General features: G+C 49.2%; 1 protein-coding gene across 1 annotated transcript in view; it reads right to left on the bottom strand.

The window, feature by feature from the left end:
- The window catches only part of LOC112071996 (protein FAM117B-like), a gene marked incomplete at its 5' end in the record, with an annotated part of 17,721 nt that extends 1,631 nt beyond the window's left edge, over positions 1 to 16,090 (bottom strand). The window contains 7 exon segments of the mRNA XM_070439595.1: positions 314 to 441; positions 1,372 to 1,439; positions 2,222 to 2,303; positions 2,306 to 2,364; positions 2,396 to 2,513; positions 2,516 to 2,654; positions 15,983 to 16,090. Coding sequence (XP_070295696.1) covers positions 314 to 441; positions 1,372 to 1,439; positions 2,222 to 2,303; positions 2,306 to 2,364; positions 2,396 to 2,513; positions 2,516 to 2,654; positions 15,983 to 16,090 — 702 coding nt within the window.
- Between the last annotated feature and the right edge of the window lie 450 nt (positions 16,091 to 16,540).

The following is a 16,540-nucleotide window of genomic DNA, read 5'->3' on the forward strand; positions in this document are numbered from 1 at the left end:
GAGAGGAGAGGGGGGGGAGAAGAAAGGAGAGGGGAGAGAAGAGAAGAGAGCAAATGAGAGGAGAAGAGAGGAGGGGAGAGGAGGGGAGGCAAGAAGAGAGGAGAGGAGGACAACCGTGAACACACAGAGAGAACAGAAGTGTCACTAAACATAAACAGCACATTCTGACTCCGCTAGTCTGAGGTCATTATCATCATCTCAAGGCTTAATGCTCTGCAGGCTCCGGCACTACTGAGAGAGATGAAGGCTGAACAAGAAGAAGACGTTAAGAAACAACAACGTGCTCTTTGATATGAGAAGGAGTAAAAAGTACTGACTGTGTTTCCTCGGTGAAGACCTTGACTCTCTCGCAGCCCTCAGGAGGCTCTCGTTTGAACATGTAGCTGTTGTTGGGTTTAGGAGAGGAGGCGTATTTAGGGAGCGGAGAGCTGGGCCCGAGGTCTGGGAAAAGTCATTGTTATTATGAGTAATTATAACACACATGATCAGTTATCAGCATGGGCGGCACAGTGTTTTCCACAAGCACATGGAGTAGCCAGCCAAATAAAAAGCTAGCCAGCCAGGCTCCTCCGGTTCGGGGGGGCAAGCCCCCCCCAAGGTTAAGACTTTTTTGTCGAACAAGCTCTATTTTGATGGCCTCTAGCACATTTTAATGCCTTGATTCCATCCAAAATACACAGCGAAATTAAATGTTTAAGTCCTGTGGGAGTCTGCTAACTTCCTGTGGGAGTCTGCTGACTTCCTGTGAGAGTCTGCTAACTTCCTGTGGGAGTCTGCTAACTTCCTGTGGGAGTCTGCTAACTTCCTGTGGGAGTCTGCTAACTTCCTGTGGGAGTCTGCTAACTTCCTGTGGGAGTCGGCTAACTTCTGCTGACTTCCTGTGGGAGTCTGCTGACTTCCTGTGGGAGTCTGCTTCAAGCTTCCTTTTCAGATGTATTTTCTCAGCTATCTGTAATACAGGTATGATTGAAGAACGAAGCTGGTGTTAATCATGAGCCTTGCTACACAGAAAACACCAGTTGACCGCTCCATTGTCAACACGTTGCTTAAATCAGTAAACCTTATAGCAATATCTGTAAATACCATAAGAGTATCATTAGCTTTTAAAACATCTACATATGTTTTATTTGATCGTATTTTGGACCAGACTGAGGCTATATCTCCACTAGCCTACCTATTGTTCCTGCAGTGAGGACCACAGGAGGTTGGTGGCACCTTAATTGGGGAGGACTGGCTCGTGGTGATGACTGGAGCGGAATCAGTGGAATGGTATCAAATACATCAAACACCTGGTTTCCATGGTTTCCAGGTGTTTGATGCCGTTCCATTTGCTCTGTTCCTGGACAATAATACGAGCCGTCCTCCCCTCACCAGCCTCCTGTGCTGAGGAGGATTCACCATCCTCATTTAATGTTTTCTGCAGGTAAATGCCAAAAAGCCTACTGGTATGCAAATTAGGGAGTCAAAATAACGTCTCTTAACTGTTTCGATAAGCTACTGACGAGTCACTCACGTTAACGTCACAACTTCTTGTCAATAGGGGGGCTCTGTTTTCGCTTTGGAAAAAATTGTGCGCAAATTAAACTGCCTCGTACTCTATTCTAGATCGTACAATATGCATATTATTATTACTATTGGATAGAAAACACTCTCAAGTTTCTAAAACTGTTTGAATTATATCTGTGAGTAAAACAGAACTCCACTTTTGCAGCAAACTTCCATACAGGAAGTGAAAAATCTGAAAAACGATGCTCTGTTCCAGGGCCTGCCTATTCAATTGCCAATATTTATAGATATGCATGCACTTCAAACGCCTTCCACTAGATGTCAACAGGAGTGGAAGGTGGAATGGGGTGTCTAGCTTGATCTGAGGCCGAACAAGAGCTTTTGGAGTGACAGGTCTGGAAATTTCTTTGTCTTCTCTGGCCGCGCGAAGTACGTCGACATTGGCTTCTCTGAAAAGCGTTTAATCAGCTTCTGATATGCTACACACTGTCAGGTGGCTGGATTATCTTGGCAAAGGAGAAATGCTCAGGGATGTAAAACACATTTTGAGAGAAATAAGGTTTTTGTGCATTTGAAAAATGTCTGGAAATCTTCATTTCAGCTCATGAAACCAACACTGTACAAGTTGTGTAGAAAAATGTTTTAAGTATAAATAGGTAGTAGGTAGGGAGAGAGGGTCTCTGCTAGTATTTTGGTTCCCGAGGGCAGTCCTCACCTTTTTTCTCTGCAGTCCGTTAGGAGCTCATCATCATTGGCAAGGGGCTTCTCTCCCACTCCGTCTCCCCTCTCTCCCCCGTCGTCTCCGTGTCAGTGGGAACGGTCAGGAAGGAGGGGGAGACGGACTCGGAGCGGTTACTGTGGCTACTGACACGCACCTCCACTGGCCCCTCTCCCACCCTGGGGTGTCTGGGTGTTGATGCTGCGGAAAGCGGAGCTACTGTAGCACTGGGATATGATTGAAGGGGAGGAGGGGCGTTGGGACAGCGGTGGGGGCGCGCGGCGTCCGCGGGGACACGGTGGGGGTGTAGCTCGTCTCCTGCGTCACAGATGATGATCCTCTCTATTTCTTGGTTCAGCCCTTCCACACTGTTCCGGAACCGAGACACAGAGGACTTGATGGGAATCAGGACAGTCTTTGGGATTGGGGCCTGGAGAGAGAGAGAGAGAGACAGAGAGAGAGAGAGGTGTTGGTGGTTTATGAGTGGAAGCCATACAACTCCACCTGCCTGAGTGGTTCAGGAGTGGAAGCCATACAAGTCCACCTGCCTGAGTGGTTCAGGAGTGGAAGCCATACAAGTCCACCTGCCTGAGTGGTTCAGGAGTGGAAGCCATACAACTCCACCTGCCTGAATGGTCAGGAGTGGAAGCCATACAAGTCCACCTGCCTGAGTGGTTCAGGAGTGGAAGCCATACAAGTCCACCTGCCTGAGTGGTTCAGGAGTGGAAGCCATACAACTCCACCTGCCTGAGTGGTTCAGGAGTGGAAGCCATACAACTCCACCTGCCTGAGTGGTTCAGGAGTGGAAGCCATACAACTCCACCTGCCTGAGTGGTCGTCTTCTGGGGAGGAACGGTCCCATCCAGCCCAGTCTCTCTGGGGAGGAACGGCCCCATCCAGCCCAGTCTCTCTGGGAGGAACGGTCCCATCCAGCCCAGTCCTCTCTGGGAGGACGGTCCATCCAGCCCAGTTCTCTGGGGAGGAACGGTCCCATCCAGCCCAGTCTCTCTGGGAGGAACGGCACCATCCAGCCCAGTCTCTCTGGGGAGGAACGCCCCATCCAGCCCAGTCTCTCTGGGGAGGAACGGCCCCATCCAGCCCAGTCTCTCTGGGGAGGAACGGTCCCATGCTTGGTCCTATGTTGAACATAATAACGGCTCCCTATCCACTGGATAAGTACCACAACTCACTAAAAGTGGCAGTAATAAAGCCTCTCTTGAAAAGCTAACCCTTGACCCAGAAAATATCAAATCTATCGGTCTATATCGAATTTCCCATTCTTCTCAAACAATGTATACGAAACGCTTCAGTCTGGTTTTAGACCCCTCATAGCACTGAGACTGCACTCGTGAAGGTGGTAAGTGACCTTTTAATGGCGTCAGACCAAGGCTCTGCATCTGTCCTCGTGCTCCTAGACCTTAGTAATGCTTTTGATACCATCGATTGGAAACTCAAATTGGCTACACGGACAAGTTCCGGCCTGGTTTAGATCTTATATGTCGGAAAGATATCAGTTTGTCTCCTGTGAATGGTTGGTCCTCTGACAAATCAACTGTAAATTTCGGAGTTCCTCAAGGTTCCGTTTTAGGACCACTATTGTTTTCACTATATATTTTACCTCTTGGTGATGTCATTCGGAAACATAATGTTAACTTCCACTGCTATGCGGATGACACACAGCTGTACATTTCAATGAAACATGGTGAAGCCCCAAAATTGCCCTCGTTAGAAGCCTGTGTTTCAGACATAAGGAAGTGGATGGCTGCATATGTTTTACTTTTAAACTCGGACTAAACAGAGATGCTTGTTCTAGGTCCCAAGAAACAAAGGGACCTTCTGTTGGATCTGACAATTAATCTTGATGGTTGTAAAGTCGTCTCAAATAAAACTGTGAAGGACCTCGGCGTTAATCTGGACCCTGATCTCTCTTTTGACGAACATATCAAGACTGTTTCAAGGACGGCTTTTTTCCACCTACGTAACATTGCAAAAATCAGAACCTCTCTGTCCAAAAATGTATCCACGCTCGTCACTTCTGGATTAGGTGGAGATTATTACTGTTATAATCTCCACCTGGCACAGCCAGAAGAGGCCTGGCCACCCCTCAGAGCCTGGTTCCTCTCTAGGTTTCTTCAGAGGTTCCTGCCTTTCTAGGGAGTTTTTCCTAACCACTGTGCTTCTACATCTGCATTGCTTGCCATTTGGGGTTTTAGGCTGGGTTTCTGTACAGCACTTTGAGATATCAGCTGATGTAGGGTAATGCTGCTGATGACCTTGTTGCCAGATGTCTCCAGGGTAATGCTGCTGATGCCCTTGTTGCCAGTTCTCTCCAGGGTAATGTTGCTGATGACCTTGTTGCCAGATGTCTCCAGGGTAATGTTGCTGATGACCTTGTTGCCAGATGTCTCCAGGGTAATGCTGCTGATGCCCTTGTTGCCAGATCTCTCCAGGGTAATGCTGCTGATGACCTTGTTGCCAGTTCTCTCCAGGGTAATGCTGCTGATGCCCTTGTTGCCAGATCTCTCCAGGGTAATGCTGCTGCTGAGCTTGTTGCCAATTCTCTCCAGGGTATGCTTGCTCGACCTTGTTTGCCAGATGTCCTCAGGGTAATGCTGCTGATGTCTTTGTTGGCCAAGTTTCTCCAGGGTATGCTGCTGATGACACTTGTTGCCAGATGTCTCCAGGGTAATGTTGCTGATGACTTGTTGCCAGTTCTCTCAGTAATTGTTGCTGATGACCTTGTTGCCAGTTCCTCCACGGGTAATGCTGCTGAATGCCCTTGTTGCCAGTTCCTCTCCAGGGTAATGCTGCTGATGCACGTTGTTGCCAGTTCTCTCAGGGTAATGCTGCTGATGACCTTGTTGCCAGTTCTCTCCAGGGTAATGCTGCTGATGTCCTTGTTGCCAGTTCTCTCAGGGTATGCTGCTGAATGACCTTGTTGCAGAATCTCTCCAGGATAAGTTGCTGATGACCTTCGTTCCAGTTCTCTCGGGTAATAATGTTGCTGATGACCTTGTTGCCAGTTTCTCTCCAGGGTAATGCTGCTGATGCCCTTGTTGCCAGTTCTCTCCAGGATAATGTTGCTGATGACCTTTGTGCCAGTTCTCTCCAGGGTAATGTTGCCTGATGACCTTGTTGCCAGTTCTCCTCAGGGTTAATGTTGCTGAAATGCCTTGTGTCCAGTTCACCCACTGAGGTGTAACTATACTGTTAAGCTAAGTAATCCCAGTTACCCATGAGGTTAATAGTACTGAAGTAGTATCCCAGTTCACCATGAGGTGTACTAGTCTGAATGTAGTATCCCAGTTCATCATGAGGTGTAACTAGTCTGAAGTAGTATACCAGTTCACCATGGGAGGTGTAATCGTACTGAAGTAGTTCCAGTTACGATGAGGTGTACTAGTGACTCGAAGTAGTATCCAGTTCACCATGAGGTTGTAATATATGAGTCGTTTTCTGACGGATACTTTGTTATCTTACTGAAGTACTTTCAAGGGCTACTGTTGTTTTACTTGAGTAAATGTAAGCAACCGTGTTTTACTTAGTAACGTTACGATCTTTTCAGAACATCTCTGCCTCAGTTATAACTAAAACACTTTTTTAGGGGGGGGGGGGGGGGGGGGGGGGGGGGGGGGGGGGGGGGGACAAGACATTTGTTTCCCATAATCATATACGGATCGTTTTCAACCCCAAAGTAAACTGCAGAGTTCAGACGAATACTGAATAGTTAAAACCTGTTTTAAATAAGTACTGCTTATCATAGAGCTATACGTAGGGCCGATGCCACTCGACTTGGTCTATAGAGAAGGGAGTTTTTGAGTCCTCACAAGGATAGTAAATTGCAAACGTGTGTGTGGTGTGTGTGTGTGTGTGTGTGTGTGTGTGTGTGTGTGTGTGGTGTGTGTGTGTGTGGTGCTGTGTGGTGTGTGTGTGTGTGTAATAAGATTTCAGTAGAGGAGGGAATGAGCCCAGCACAGCGACAGATGGTGCTCGAGTCTTGGACATGCACACACACTCACGCGTAACACACACACGCACAGCACTGAACGCTGCACCACACACACCACCTGACGCATGCACACACACACACACACACACACACCAACACAACGGGAAGCTGAACAGAGTGTGGCTGTTAATGTTCGCCTGCACGTTGAGGAAGACAGGAGGGAGACATTACACATGCTGCACTAATTTCATGGTCAAACACAAAACAGAGAGAGAGGGAGAGAGGCGAGGGAGACAGAGGAGAGGGATGGAGAGGCGAGAAGGGAGGAGAGATGAGAGGGGAAGAGAGAGGCAGAGGGAGAAGAGAGAGGAGAGAGGGAGGAAGAGGGAGGGAGAGACGAGAGCTAGAGAGAGGAGAGAGGAGAGAGAGGAGGAAGAGAGGAGAGGGGAGAGAGAAAGAGGGGGCAGATAGAGAGGGAGAGAGAGAGGAGAGTAGGAAGAGAGAGCGAGAGAGAGAAAGGGAGCGAGAGGAAAGAGGGAGGAGAGAGGAGAGAGAGAAAGGGGAAGAGAGAGAGGAAAGGAGGGAGAGAGTAGGAGAGAGGGAGAGGGAGAGAGAAAGGAAAGAGAGGGAAAAGGAAGCGGAGAAGAGAGGAGAGCGCGAGGAAAGAGGGAGGGAGAGAGGAGCACGAGAGGTCCGTTGCGTGGTGTCTGTTAGCTCCACTGGCTGCACCTGCTAGTCTCACCCCTCAGAAGAGGGTCTGTTCCACGGCAGTACTGCCTGTATGCAGCTCCGTATCACACTCTGAAGAGAGGTCTGTCCACCTGGCAAGTTCAACCCCTCATGAGAGAGGTCTGTCCACGCTGGCAGTTCACCCCTCATTGAAGAGAGGTCTGTCTACTGGCTAGTTCAGCCCTTGCGGGCTTCACGCATTACTGACGAAGGTCTGTCCACCTGGCTAGTTCACCCCTCAATGTAGAGAGGTCTGTCCACCTGGCTAGTTCACCCCTCATGTAGAGAGGTCTGTCCACATGGCTAGTTCACCCCTCATGTAGAGAGGTCTGTCCTACTGGCTAGTTACCCCTCATGAAGAGAGGTCTGTCCCACCCTAGCGCTGTTCACCCTCATGAAGAGAGGTCTGTCACCCTGGCTATTCAACCCCTATGAAGAGAGGTCTGTCCACCTGGTAGTTCACCCTCATGTAGAGAGTCTGTCCCTGCGCTAGTTTACCCTCAATGTAGAGAGGTCTGTCACCTGGCTAGTTACTCATGAGAGAGGTTGTCCACGCTGGCTAGTCACCCCTCATGAAGAGAGGTCTGTCCCCTGGCTAGTTCACCCTCATGAAAGAGAGGTCTGTCCACCTGGCTAGTTCACCCTCATGAAGAGAGGTTCTGTCACCTGGCTAGTTCACCCCTCATGAAGAGAGGTCTGCCCTCTGGCTAGTTTCACCCCTCATGTAGAAGAGGTCTGTCCACCTGCTAGTTCACCCCTCATGTAGAGAGGTCTGTCCACCTGGCTAGTTCACCCCTCATGTAAGAGAGGTCTGTCCACCTGCTAGTTAACCCCTCATGAAGAGAGGTCTGTCACCTGGCTAGTTCACCCCTCATGAAGAGAGGTCTGTCCACCTGGCTAGTTCACCCCTCATGAAGACGAGGTCTGTCCACGCTGTGCATTAGTTCACCACCTCATGAAGAGAGGTCTGTCCACCTGGCTAGTTCACCCCTATGACAGAAGAGGTCTGTCCACCTGGCTAGTTCAACCCTCATGTAGAGAGGTTGTCACGCTGGCTAGTTCACCCTCATGAAGAGAGGTCTGTCCACTGCGCAAGTTCACCCTCATGAAGAGGTCTGTTCCACCTGGCAAGTTCAACCCCTCATGAAGAGAGGTCTGTCCACCTGGCTAGTTCACCCCTCATGAAGAGAGGTTGTCCACCTGGCTAGTTCACCCTCATGTAGAGAGGTCTGTCCTCTGGCTAGTTCCCCCTCATGAAGAGAGGTCTGTCCCCTGGCTAATTCACCCTCCATGAGAGAGGTCTGTCCACCTGGCTAGTTCACCCTCATGAAGAGAGTTCATCCACCTGGCTAGTTCACCCCTCATGAAGAGAGGTCTGTCCACCTGGCTGTTCACCCTCATGTAGAGAGGTCTGTCCCTCTGGCTAGTTTCACCCCTCATGGAGAGGTCTGTCACTCTGGCTAGTTTCACCCTCATGTAGAGAGGTCTGTCCACCTGGCTAGTTCCCCCTCATGAGAGAGGTCTGTCCCCTGGCTAGTTCACCTCATCCGAAGAGAGGTCTGGTCCACCTGGTAGTGTTCACCCCTCATGTAGAGAGTCTGTCCACTGGCTAGTTCACCCCTCATAAAGAGAGGTCTGTCCACCTGGCAGTTCACCCCTCATGAAGAGAGGTCTGTCACCTGCTAGTTCACTCTCATGGAGAGGTCTGTCACCTGGCTAGTTCACCCTCATGTAGAGAGGTCTGTCCCCTGGCTAGTTCACCCCTCATGTAGAGAGTTGTCCCCTGGCTTTCCACTCATTGGAACGACCTTGGGTCTTCCACCTGGCTGTTCACCCCTCATGAAGAGAAGTCTGTCCACCTGGCTAGTTCACCCCTCATGTAGAGAGGTCTGTTCACCTGGCTAGTTCACCCCTCATGAAGAGAGGTCTGTCCACCTGGCTAGTTCACCCCTCATGAGAGAGGTTCTGTCCACCTGGAAGTTCACCCTCATGAAGAGAGGTCTGTCCACCTGGCTAGTTCACCCCTCATGAAGAAGGTCTGTCACCTGGACGTTCACCCTCATGTAAAGAGGTCTGTCCTCTGGCTAGTTCACCCCTCATGAAGAGAGGTCGTGTCTCTGGCTAGTTCACCCCCTCATGGAAGAGAGGTCTGTCCACCTGGCTAGTTCACCCCTCATGAAGAGAGGTCTGTCCACTGGCTGTTCACCTCATGAAGAGAGTCTGTCCACCTGGCTATTCACCCCTCATGTAGAGAGGTCTGTCCCCTGGCTAGTTCACCCTCATGTAGAGGAGGTCTGTCCACCTGGCTAGTTCACCCTCATGTAGAGAGGTCTGTCCACCTGGCTAGTTCACCCCTCATGTAGAGAGGTCTGTCCACCTGGCTAGTTCACCCTCATGAAGAGAGGTCTGTCACTGGCTAGTTCACCCCTCATGAAGAGAGGTCTGTCACCTGGCTAGTTCACCCCTCATGAAAGAGAGGTCTGTCCACCTGGCTAGTTCACCCCTCATGAAGAGAGGTCTGTCCACCTTGGCTAGTTCACCCCTCATGTAGAGAGGTCTGTCTACTTGGCTAGTTTACCTCATGTAGAGAGGTCTGTCCACCTGGCTAGTTCACCCCTCATGTAGAGAGGTCTGTCCACCTGGCTAGTTCACCCTCATGAAGAAGAGGTCTGTCCACCTGGCTATTTCACCCTCATGAAGAGAGGTCTGTCCACTGGCTAGTTCACCCCTCATGAAGAGAGGTCTGTCCACCTGGCAAGTTCACCCCTCATGAAGAGGGTCTGTCCACCTGGCTAGTTCACCCTCATGAGAGAGTTCTGTCCCTGGCTAGTTCACCCCTCATGTAGAGAGGTCTGTTCACCTGGCTAGTTCACCCCTCATGAAGAGAGGTCTGTCCACCTGGCAAGTTCCACCCTCATGAAGAGAGGTTTGTCCACCTGGCAAGTTCACCCTCATGAAGAGAGGTCAGTCCCCCTGGCTAGTTCACCCCTCATGAAGAAGGTCTGTCCACCTGGAAGTTCACCCCTCATGTAGAGAGGTCTGTCCCTCTGGCTAGTTCACCCCTCATGAAGAGAGGTCTGTACCTCTGGCTAGTTCACCCTCATGAAGAGAGGTCTGTCCACCTGGCTAGTTCACCCCTCATGAAGAGAGGTTGTCCACCTGGCTAGTTCACCCCTCATGAAGAGAGGTCCACCTGGCTAGTTCACCCCTCATGAAGAGATCTGTCCACCTGCTAGTTCACACCCTCATGTAGAGAGTCTGTCCACCTGGCTAGTTCACCCCTCATGTAGAGAGGTCTGTCCACCTGGCTAGTTCACCCCTCATGAAGAAGGTCTGTCACCTGGCTAGTTCACCCCTCATGAAGAGAGCTGTCCACCTGGCTAGTTCACCCCTCGATGAAGAGAGGTCTGTCCACCTGGCTAGTTTCACCCTGCATTAGGAGCTCCCGCATCACCATGAAGAGAGGTCTGTCCACCTGGCAAGTTCACCCCTCATGAGAGAGTCTGTCACCTGGCTAGTTACAGGAGCTGTCACCTGGTGTTCACCCTCATGTAGAGAGGTCTGTCCCCTCTGGCAGTTCACCCCTCATGAGAGAGTCTGTCCCTCGCATCCCCCTCTGTAGAGAGGTCTGTCCACCTGGCTAGTTCACCCTCATGTAGAGAGGTCTGTCCACCTGGCTAGTTCACCCCTCATGAAGAGAGGTCTGTCCACCTGGCTAGTTCACCCCTCATGAAGAGAGGTCTGTCCACCTGGCTAGTTACCCCTCATGTAGAAGGTCTGTCCCTCTGGCTAGTTCACCCCTCATGAAGAGAGGTCTGTCCACCTGGCTAGTTCACCCCATGAGAGAGGTCTGTCCACCTGCTAGTTTCACCCCTCATGTAGAGAGGTCGTCACTCTGGCTAGTACCCCCTCATGTGAGAGGTCTGTCCACCTGGCTAGTTCACCCCTCATGTAGAGAGGTCTGTCCACCTGGCTAGTTCACCCTCATGTAGAGAGGTCTGTCCACCTGGCTAGTTCACCCTCATGTAGAGAGGTCTGTCCACCTGGCTAGTTCACCCCTCATGTAAGAGGTCTGTCCACCTGCTAGTTCACCCCTCATGTAGAGAGGTCTGTCCCTCTGGCTAGTTCACCCCTCATGTAGAGAGGTCTGTCCCTCTGGCTAGTTACACCCCTCATGAAGAGGGTCTGTCCACCTGGCTAGTTCACCCCTCATGTAGAGAGGTCTTGTCCCTCTGGCTAGTTCACCCCTTCTCATGTAGAGAGGTCTGTCCACCTGGCTAGTGCACCCCTCATGTAGAGAGGTCTCCTGGCTAGTGCACCCCTCATGTAGAGAGGTCTGTCCACCTGGCTAGTCACCCCTCATGAAGAGACGTTGTCCACCTGGTAGTTCACCCCTCATGTAGAAGAGGTCTGTCCCTCTGGCTAGTTCACCCCTCATGTAGAGAGGTCTGTCCACCTGGCTAGTTCACCCCTCATGTAGAGAGGTCTGTCCACCTGGCTAGTTCACCCCTCATGAAGAGAGGTCTGTCCACCTGGCTAGTTCACCCCTCATGTAGAGAGGTCTGTCCACCTGGCTAGTTCACCCCTCATGTAGAGAGGTCTGTCCCTCTGGCTAGTTCACCCCTCATGAAGAGAGGTCTGTCCACCTGGCTAGTTCACCCTCATGTAGAGAGGCTGTCCCTCTGGCTAGTTCACCCCTCATGAAGAGAGGTCTGTCCCTCTGGCTAGTTCACCCCTCATGTAGAGAGGCTGTCCACCTGGTAGTCACCCCTCATGTAGAGAGGTCTGTCCACCTGGCTAGTCACCCCTCTGTAGAGAGGTCTGTCCCTCTGGCTAGTTCACCCCTCATGTAGAGAGGTCTGTCCCTGGCTAGTTGACCCTCATGTAGAGAGGTCTGTCCACCTGGCTATTTCACCCCTTCATGTAGAGAGGTCTGTCCACCTGGTAGTTCACCCCTCATGTAGAGAGGCTGTCTACCTGGCTAGTTCACCCCTCATGAAGAGAGGTCTGTCCACCTGGCTAGTTCACCCCTCATGTGAGAGTGTTGTCCACCTGGCTAGTTCTCCCCTCATGTAGAGAGGTCTGTCCCTCTGGCTAGTTCACCCCTCATGTAGAGAGGTCTGTCTACCTGGCTAGTTCACCCCTCGTGAAGAACAAAATGTTATTTGTCCACATCTTGGTAAACAACAGGTGTAGACTAACAGTGAAATTCTTGCTTACAGGCCCTTCCCAACAATGCAGAGAAATAATAGCCAGTAATAACACAGTAATATAAAAATACACAGTGAGTAAGATAACTTGATATATACACGTTCCAGCTTATATAACTGGTACCAGGCTATATAACCGGGTACAGGCTATATACACTGGGTACCAGGCTATAAAAAACGGTTACCAGCTATATACACAGGTTACCAGGCTATATACCAGGTTACCAGGCTATATACGCAGATTACCAGGCTATATACACGGGTTACCAGCTATATACACTGAGTACCAGGCTATATACAGGGTACCAGTACTGAGTAATGATAACTTGGATATATACACCGGTTACCAGGCTATATACACTGGTACCGATACCGGTTTACCCGAGCTATTACACAGGGTACCAGGCTATATACACAGGGGTACCAGGCTATATAACACCGGTTACAGGCTATATACACCGGTTAGCAGGCTATATACACAGGGTACCAGGCTATATACACTGGGTACCAGGCTATATACGTTCAGGCTATATACACCGGTTACCAGGCTATATACCACGGGGTACCAGGCTATATACACAGGGGTACCAGGCTAATAACGGTTACCAGGCTATATCCCGGTTAGCAGGCTTATATACACAGGGTACCAGGCTATATACACTGGGTACCAGGCTATATACACCGGTACCAGGCTATATACACGGGGGTACCAGGCATATACACAGGTAACAGCTAATCACCGGTTTACCAGGCTATATACACGGGGTACAAGGCTATATATAATGAGTACCAGGTATTACAGGGTACCAGTACTGAGTAATGATACCTTGGATATATACACCGGTTACCAGGCTATATACACTGGGTACCGGGCTATTACACCGGTTACCAGGCTATATACAACAGGGTACCAGGCTATATACACAGGGGTACCAGGCTATATACACGGTTACCAGGCTATATACAACCGGTTAGCAGGCTAAGGGGTACCAGCTATATAGCACTGGGTACCCGGCATATACAACGGTTAAAGGTATATACACACGGTTACAGGCACTTATACACGGGTACAGGCTATATAAGCAGTACCAGGCTATATACTACCGGTTACAGGCATATACAGGGGTACAGGTATATATAATGAGTACCAGGCTATATACACGGGGTACAAGGCTATATATAATGAGTACCAGGCTATACACAGGGTACCAGTACTGAGTAATGATAACTAGGTTATATACACAGGGTACCAGTACTGAGCGGATGTGCAGGGGTACGAGGTAATAACCTGGATATATACACGGTGTACCAGGCTATATACACTGGGTACCAGGCTATATACACGGGGTACCAGTACTGAGTCGCTGTGCAGGGGTACGAGGTAATAACCTGGATATATACACAGGGTACCAGTACTGAGCGGATGTGCAGGGGTACGAGGTAATTGAGGTAGATACGTACATATAACTAGGAATAAAGTGACTAGTCAACAGGATAGATAATAAACTGTAACAGCAGTGTCTGTGATGAGTAAAAAATGTTTGTGCAAAAAGAGGCCAATGCAGATAGTTAAATAGTTAACCAAATAGCTACCCGGACTAACTATTTATCAGTCTTATGGCTTGGGGATGGCAGCTGTTCAGGGTCCTGTTGGATCCAGACTTGGCACTCCGGTACCGCTTACCGTGCTGTAGCAGAGAGAACAATCTATGACTTAGGTGGTTGGAGTCTGAACATTTTTGGGGCTTTCCTCTGACACCGCCTGGTATAGCGGTCCTGGATGGCAGGGAGCTCGGCCCCAGTGATGTACTGGGCCTTACGCACTACCCTCTGTAGTGCCTTGTGGTTGGATGCCAAGCAGTTGCCGTACCAGGCGGTGATGCAGCCAGTAAAGATGCTCTCGATGGTGCAGCTGTAGAACTGTTTGAGGATCTGGGGACCCATGCCAAATCTTTTCCGCCTCCTGAGGGGAAAAGGCGTTGTCGTGCCCTCTTCACAACTGTCTTGGTGTGCTTGGACCATGTTAGTTTGTTGGTGATGTGGACACCGAGGAACTTGAAGCTCTCGCCCTGCTCCACTACAGCCCCGTCGATGTGTATGGGGGGGGGGGCGTGCTCGGTCACCCTTTTCCTATAGTACACAATCAGCCCCCTGAGGGGCCCCTGTGTTGAGGGTCAGTGTAGCGGAGGTGTTGTTGTCTACCCTCACCACCTGGGGCGGTCAGTCAGGAAGTCCAGGATCCAGTTTCAGAGGGAGGTGTTCAGTTAGTGATGAGCTTTGTGGGCACTATGGTGTTGAACGCTGAGCTGTAGTCAATGAACAGCATTCTCACATAGGTGTTCCTTTTGTCCAGGTGGGAAAGGGCAGTGTGGAGTGCAATAGAGATTGCGTCATCTGCGGATCTGTTTGGGCGGTATGTGAATTGGAGTGGGTCTAGGGTTTCTAGGATAATGGTGTTGTGATCCATGACCAGCCTTTCAAAGCACTTCATGGCTACGGACGTGAATGCTACAGAACGATAGTCATTTAGACAGGTTACCTTGGTGTTATTGGACCCAGGCACTATGCTGGTCTGCTTGAAACATGTAGGTATTACAGACTCAGACAGGGAGAGGTTGAAAATGTAAATGAAGACACTTGCCAGCTGGTCAGAACATGCTCTGAGTACGCGTCCTGGTAATCCGTCTGGCCCTGCGGCCTTGTAAATGTTGACTTGTTTAAAAGATCTTACTCACATCGGCTACGGAGAGCGTGAATCATACAGTCGTCCGGAACAGCTGGTGCTCTCATTCATGGTTCAGTGCTGCTTGCTACAAAGTGTGTGTAGTAAAGGTGATCTAGAGTTTTTTCGCCTCTAGTTGCACCGGTGAAATGAGGTAAGACGGATTTCAGTTTCCCTGCATTAAAGCCATTAGGCCCTGACACACACACAAATCAAGGCACGCTTTGCTCTCCCCACTGACTATAAGCCTCTTAGCAGGTGGCATCTCCAGAGCTCCACAAGTGAAAGCTTAACGCCAGTAACACAGTTTACTGAAAGAGGAAGGCTTTCACCTTTAAACAAGCATGTTCAAGATCATCTGCAACTATTACGCCAATGGGAATCTAAATCAAAATCTGGATCTAAACCTGAATCTAAACCTGAATCTAAACCTGAATCTAAATCTGAATCTAAACCTGAATCTAAATCTGAATCTAAACCTGAATCTAAATCTGAATCTAAACCTGAATCTAAACCTGAATCTAAACCTGAATCTAAATCTGAATCTAAACCTGAATCTAAACCTGAATCTAATCTTAAACCTGCATCTAAATCTGAATCTAAACCTAAATCTGAATCTAAACCTGAATCTAAACCTGAATCTAAATCTGAATCTAAACCTGAATCTAAATCTAAACCTGAATCTAAATCTAAATCTAAACCTGACTCTAAATCTGAATCTAAATCTAAAACTGAATCTAAACCTAAATCTAAACCTGAATCTAAAACTGAATCTAAATCTGAATCTAAACCTGAATCTAAATATAAACCTGAATCCAAATCTAAACCTAAATCTGAACCTGCATTTAAATCTGAATCTAAACCTAAATCTAAACCTGAATCTAAACCTGAATCTAAATCTAAATCTGAATCTAAACCTGAATCAATCTAAATCTAAATCTAAACCTGAATCTGAATGTAAATCTGAATCTGAATTTGAATATAAATCTAAATCTGAATCTAAATCTGAATCTGCTTTGAGTCCTTTTGTAACAGTGGAGATCTCGATTTCATGTAAATAATCCCAATTACAGCAGTTGAATCAGGCCTAGACCATTTCTATCTATTCTCTATGGCTTTATGGGTCCCTGGCCTCGCCCTGCTCACACCTGGTGGAGAGCAGCATGGTTCCCATTGAATGGTGATTTGCGTTCCTTGTCTCTGTGGTGACGGCTGCTGTGCTTACTCCGCTGGAGCTGCTGCCTCAGCTTGGCAATCTGGAGAGAGACAACAGAGAGATGAGACGGGACAGGAGGAGGAGAGGGAAGAAGAGGTCCAAAAATACTTTTCCAATGACCATACCTGAACCAGGAAACACTGATAAAGGTTCCCCATTTCACGGCTGGACCATTTCATTACATGTATAGTGGTACTCTTGGAGTATATAACTTCTGCCCAGCGGATGTACGTAATATCGTGCACCTAGACAGTGACAGTGAGTGACAAGCCACATTGATACAATAGACAACCCGCTACATAGACAGGTGCAGTAAACTGGGAAAGGTGCAGTAAACTGGGAAAGGTGCAGTAAACTGGGAAATTCCTGTGTCATTCCTGTGTGATTATACTTTACACTAATACTACAAACCTCTACCTTCCCCCAGCCACACACCTCTACCTTCCCCCAGCTACACACCTCTACCTTCCCCCAGCTACACACCTCTACC

The sequence above is a fragment of the Salvelinus sp. IW2-2015 genome, unplaced genomic scaffold (assembly GCF_002910315.2).
Source record: "Salvelinus sp. IW2-2015 unplaced genomic scaffold, ASM291031v2 Un_scaffold1795, whole genome shotgun sequence".
Lineage (NCBI taxonomy): Eukaryota > Metazoa > Chordata > Actinopteri > Salmoniformes > Salmonidae > Salvelinus > Salvelinus sp. IW2-2015.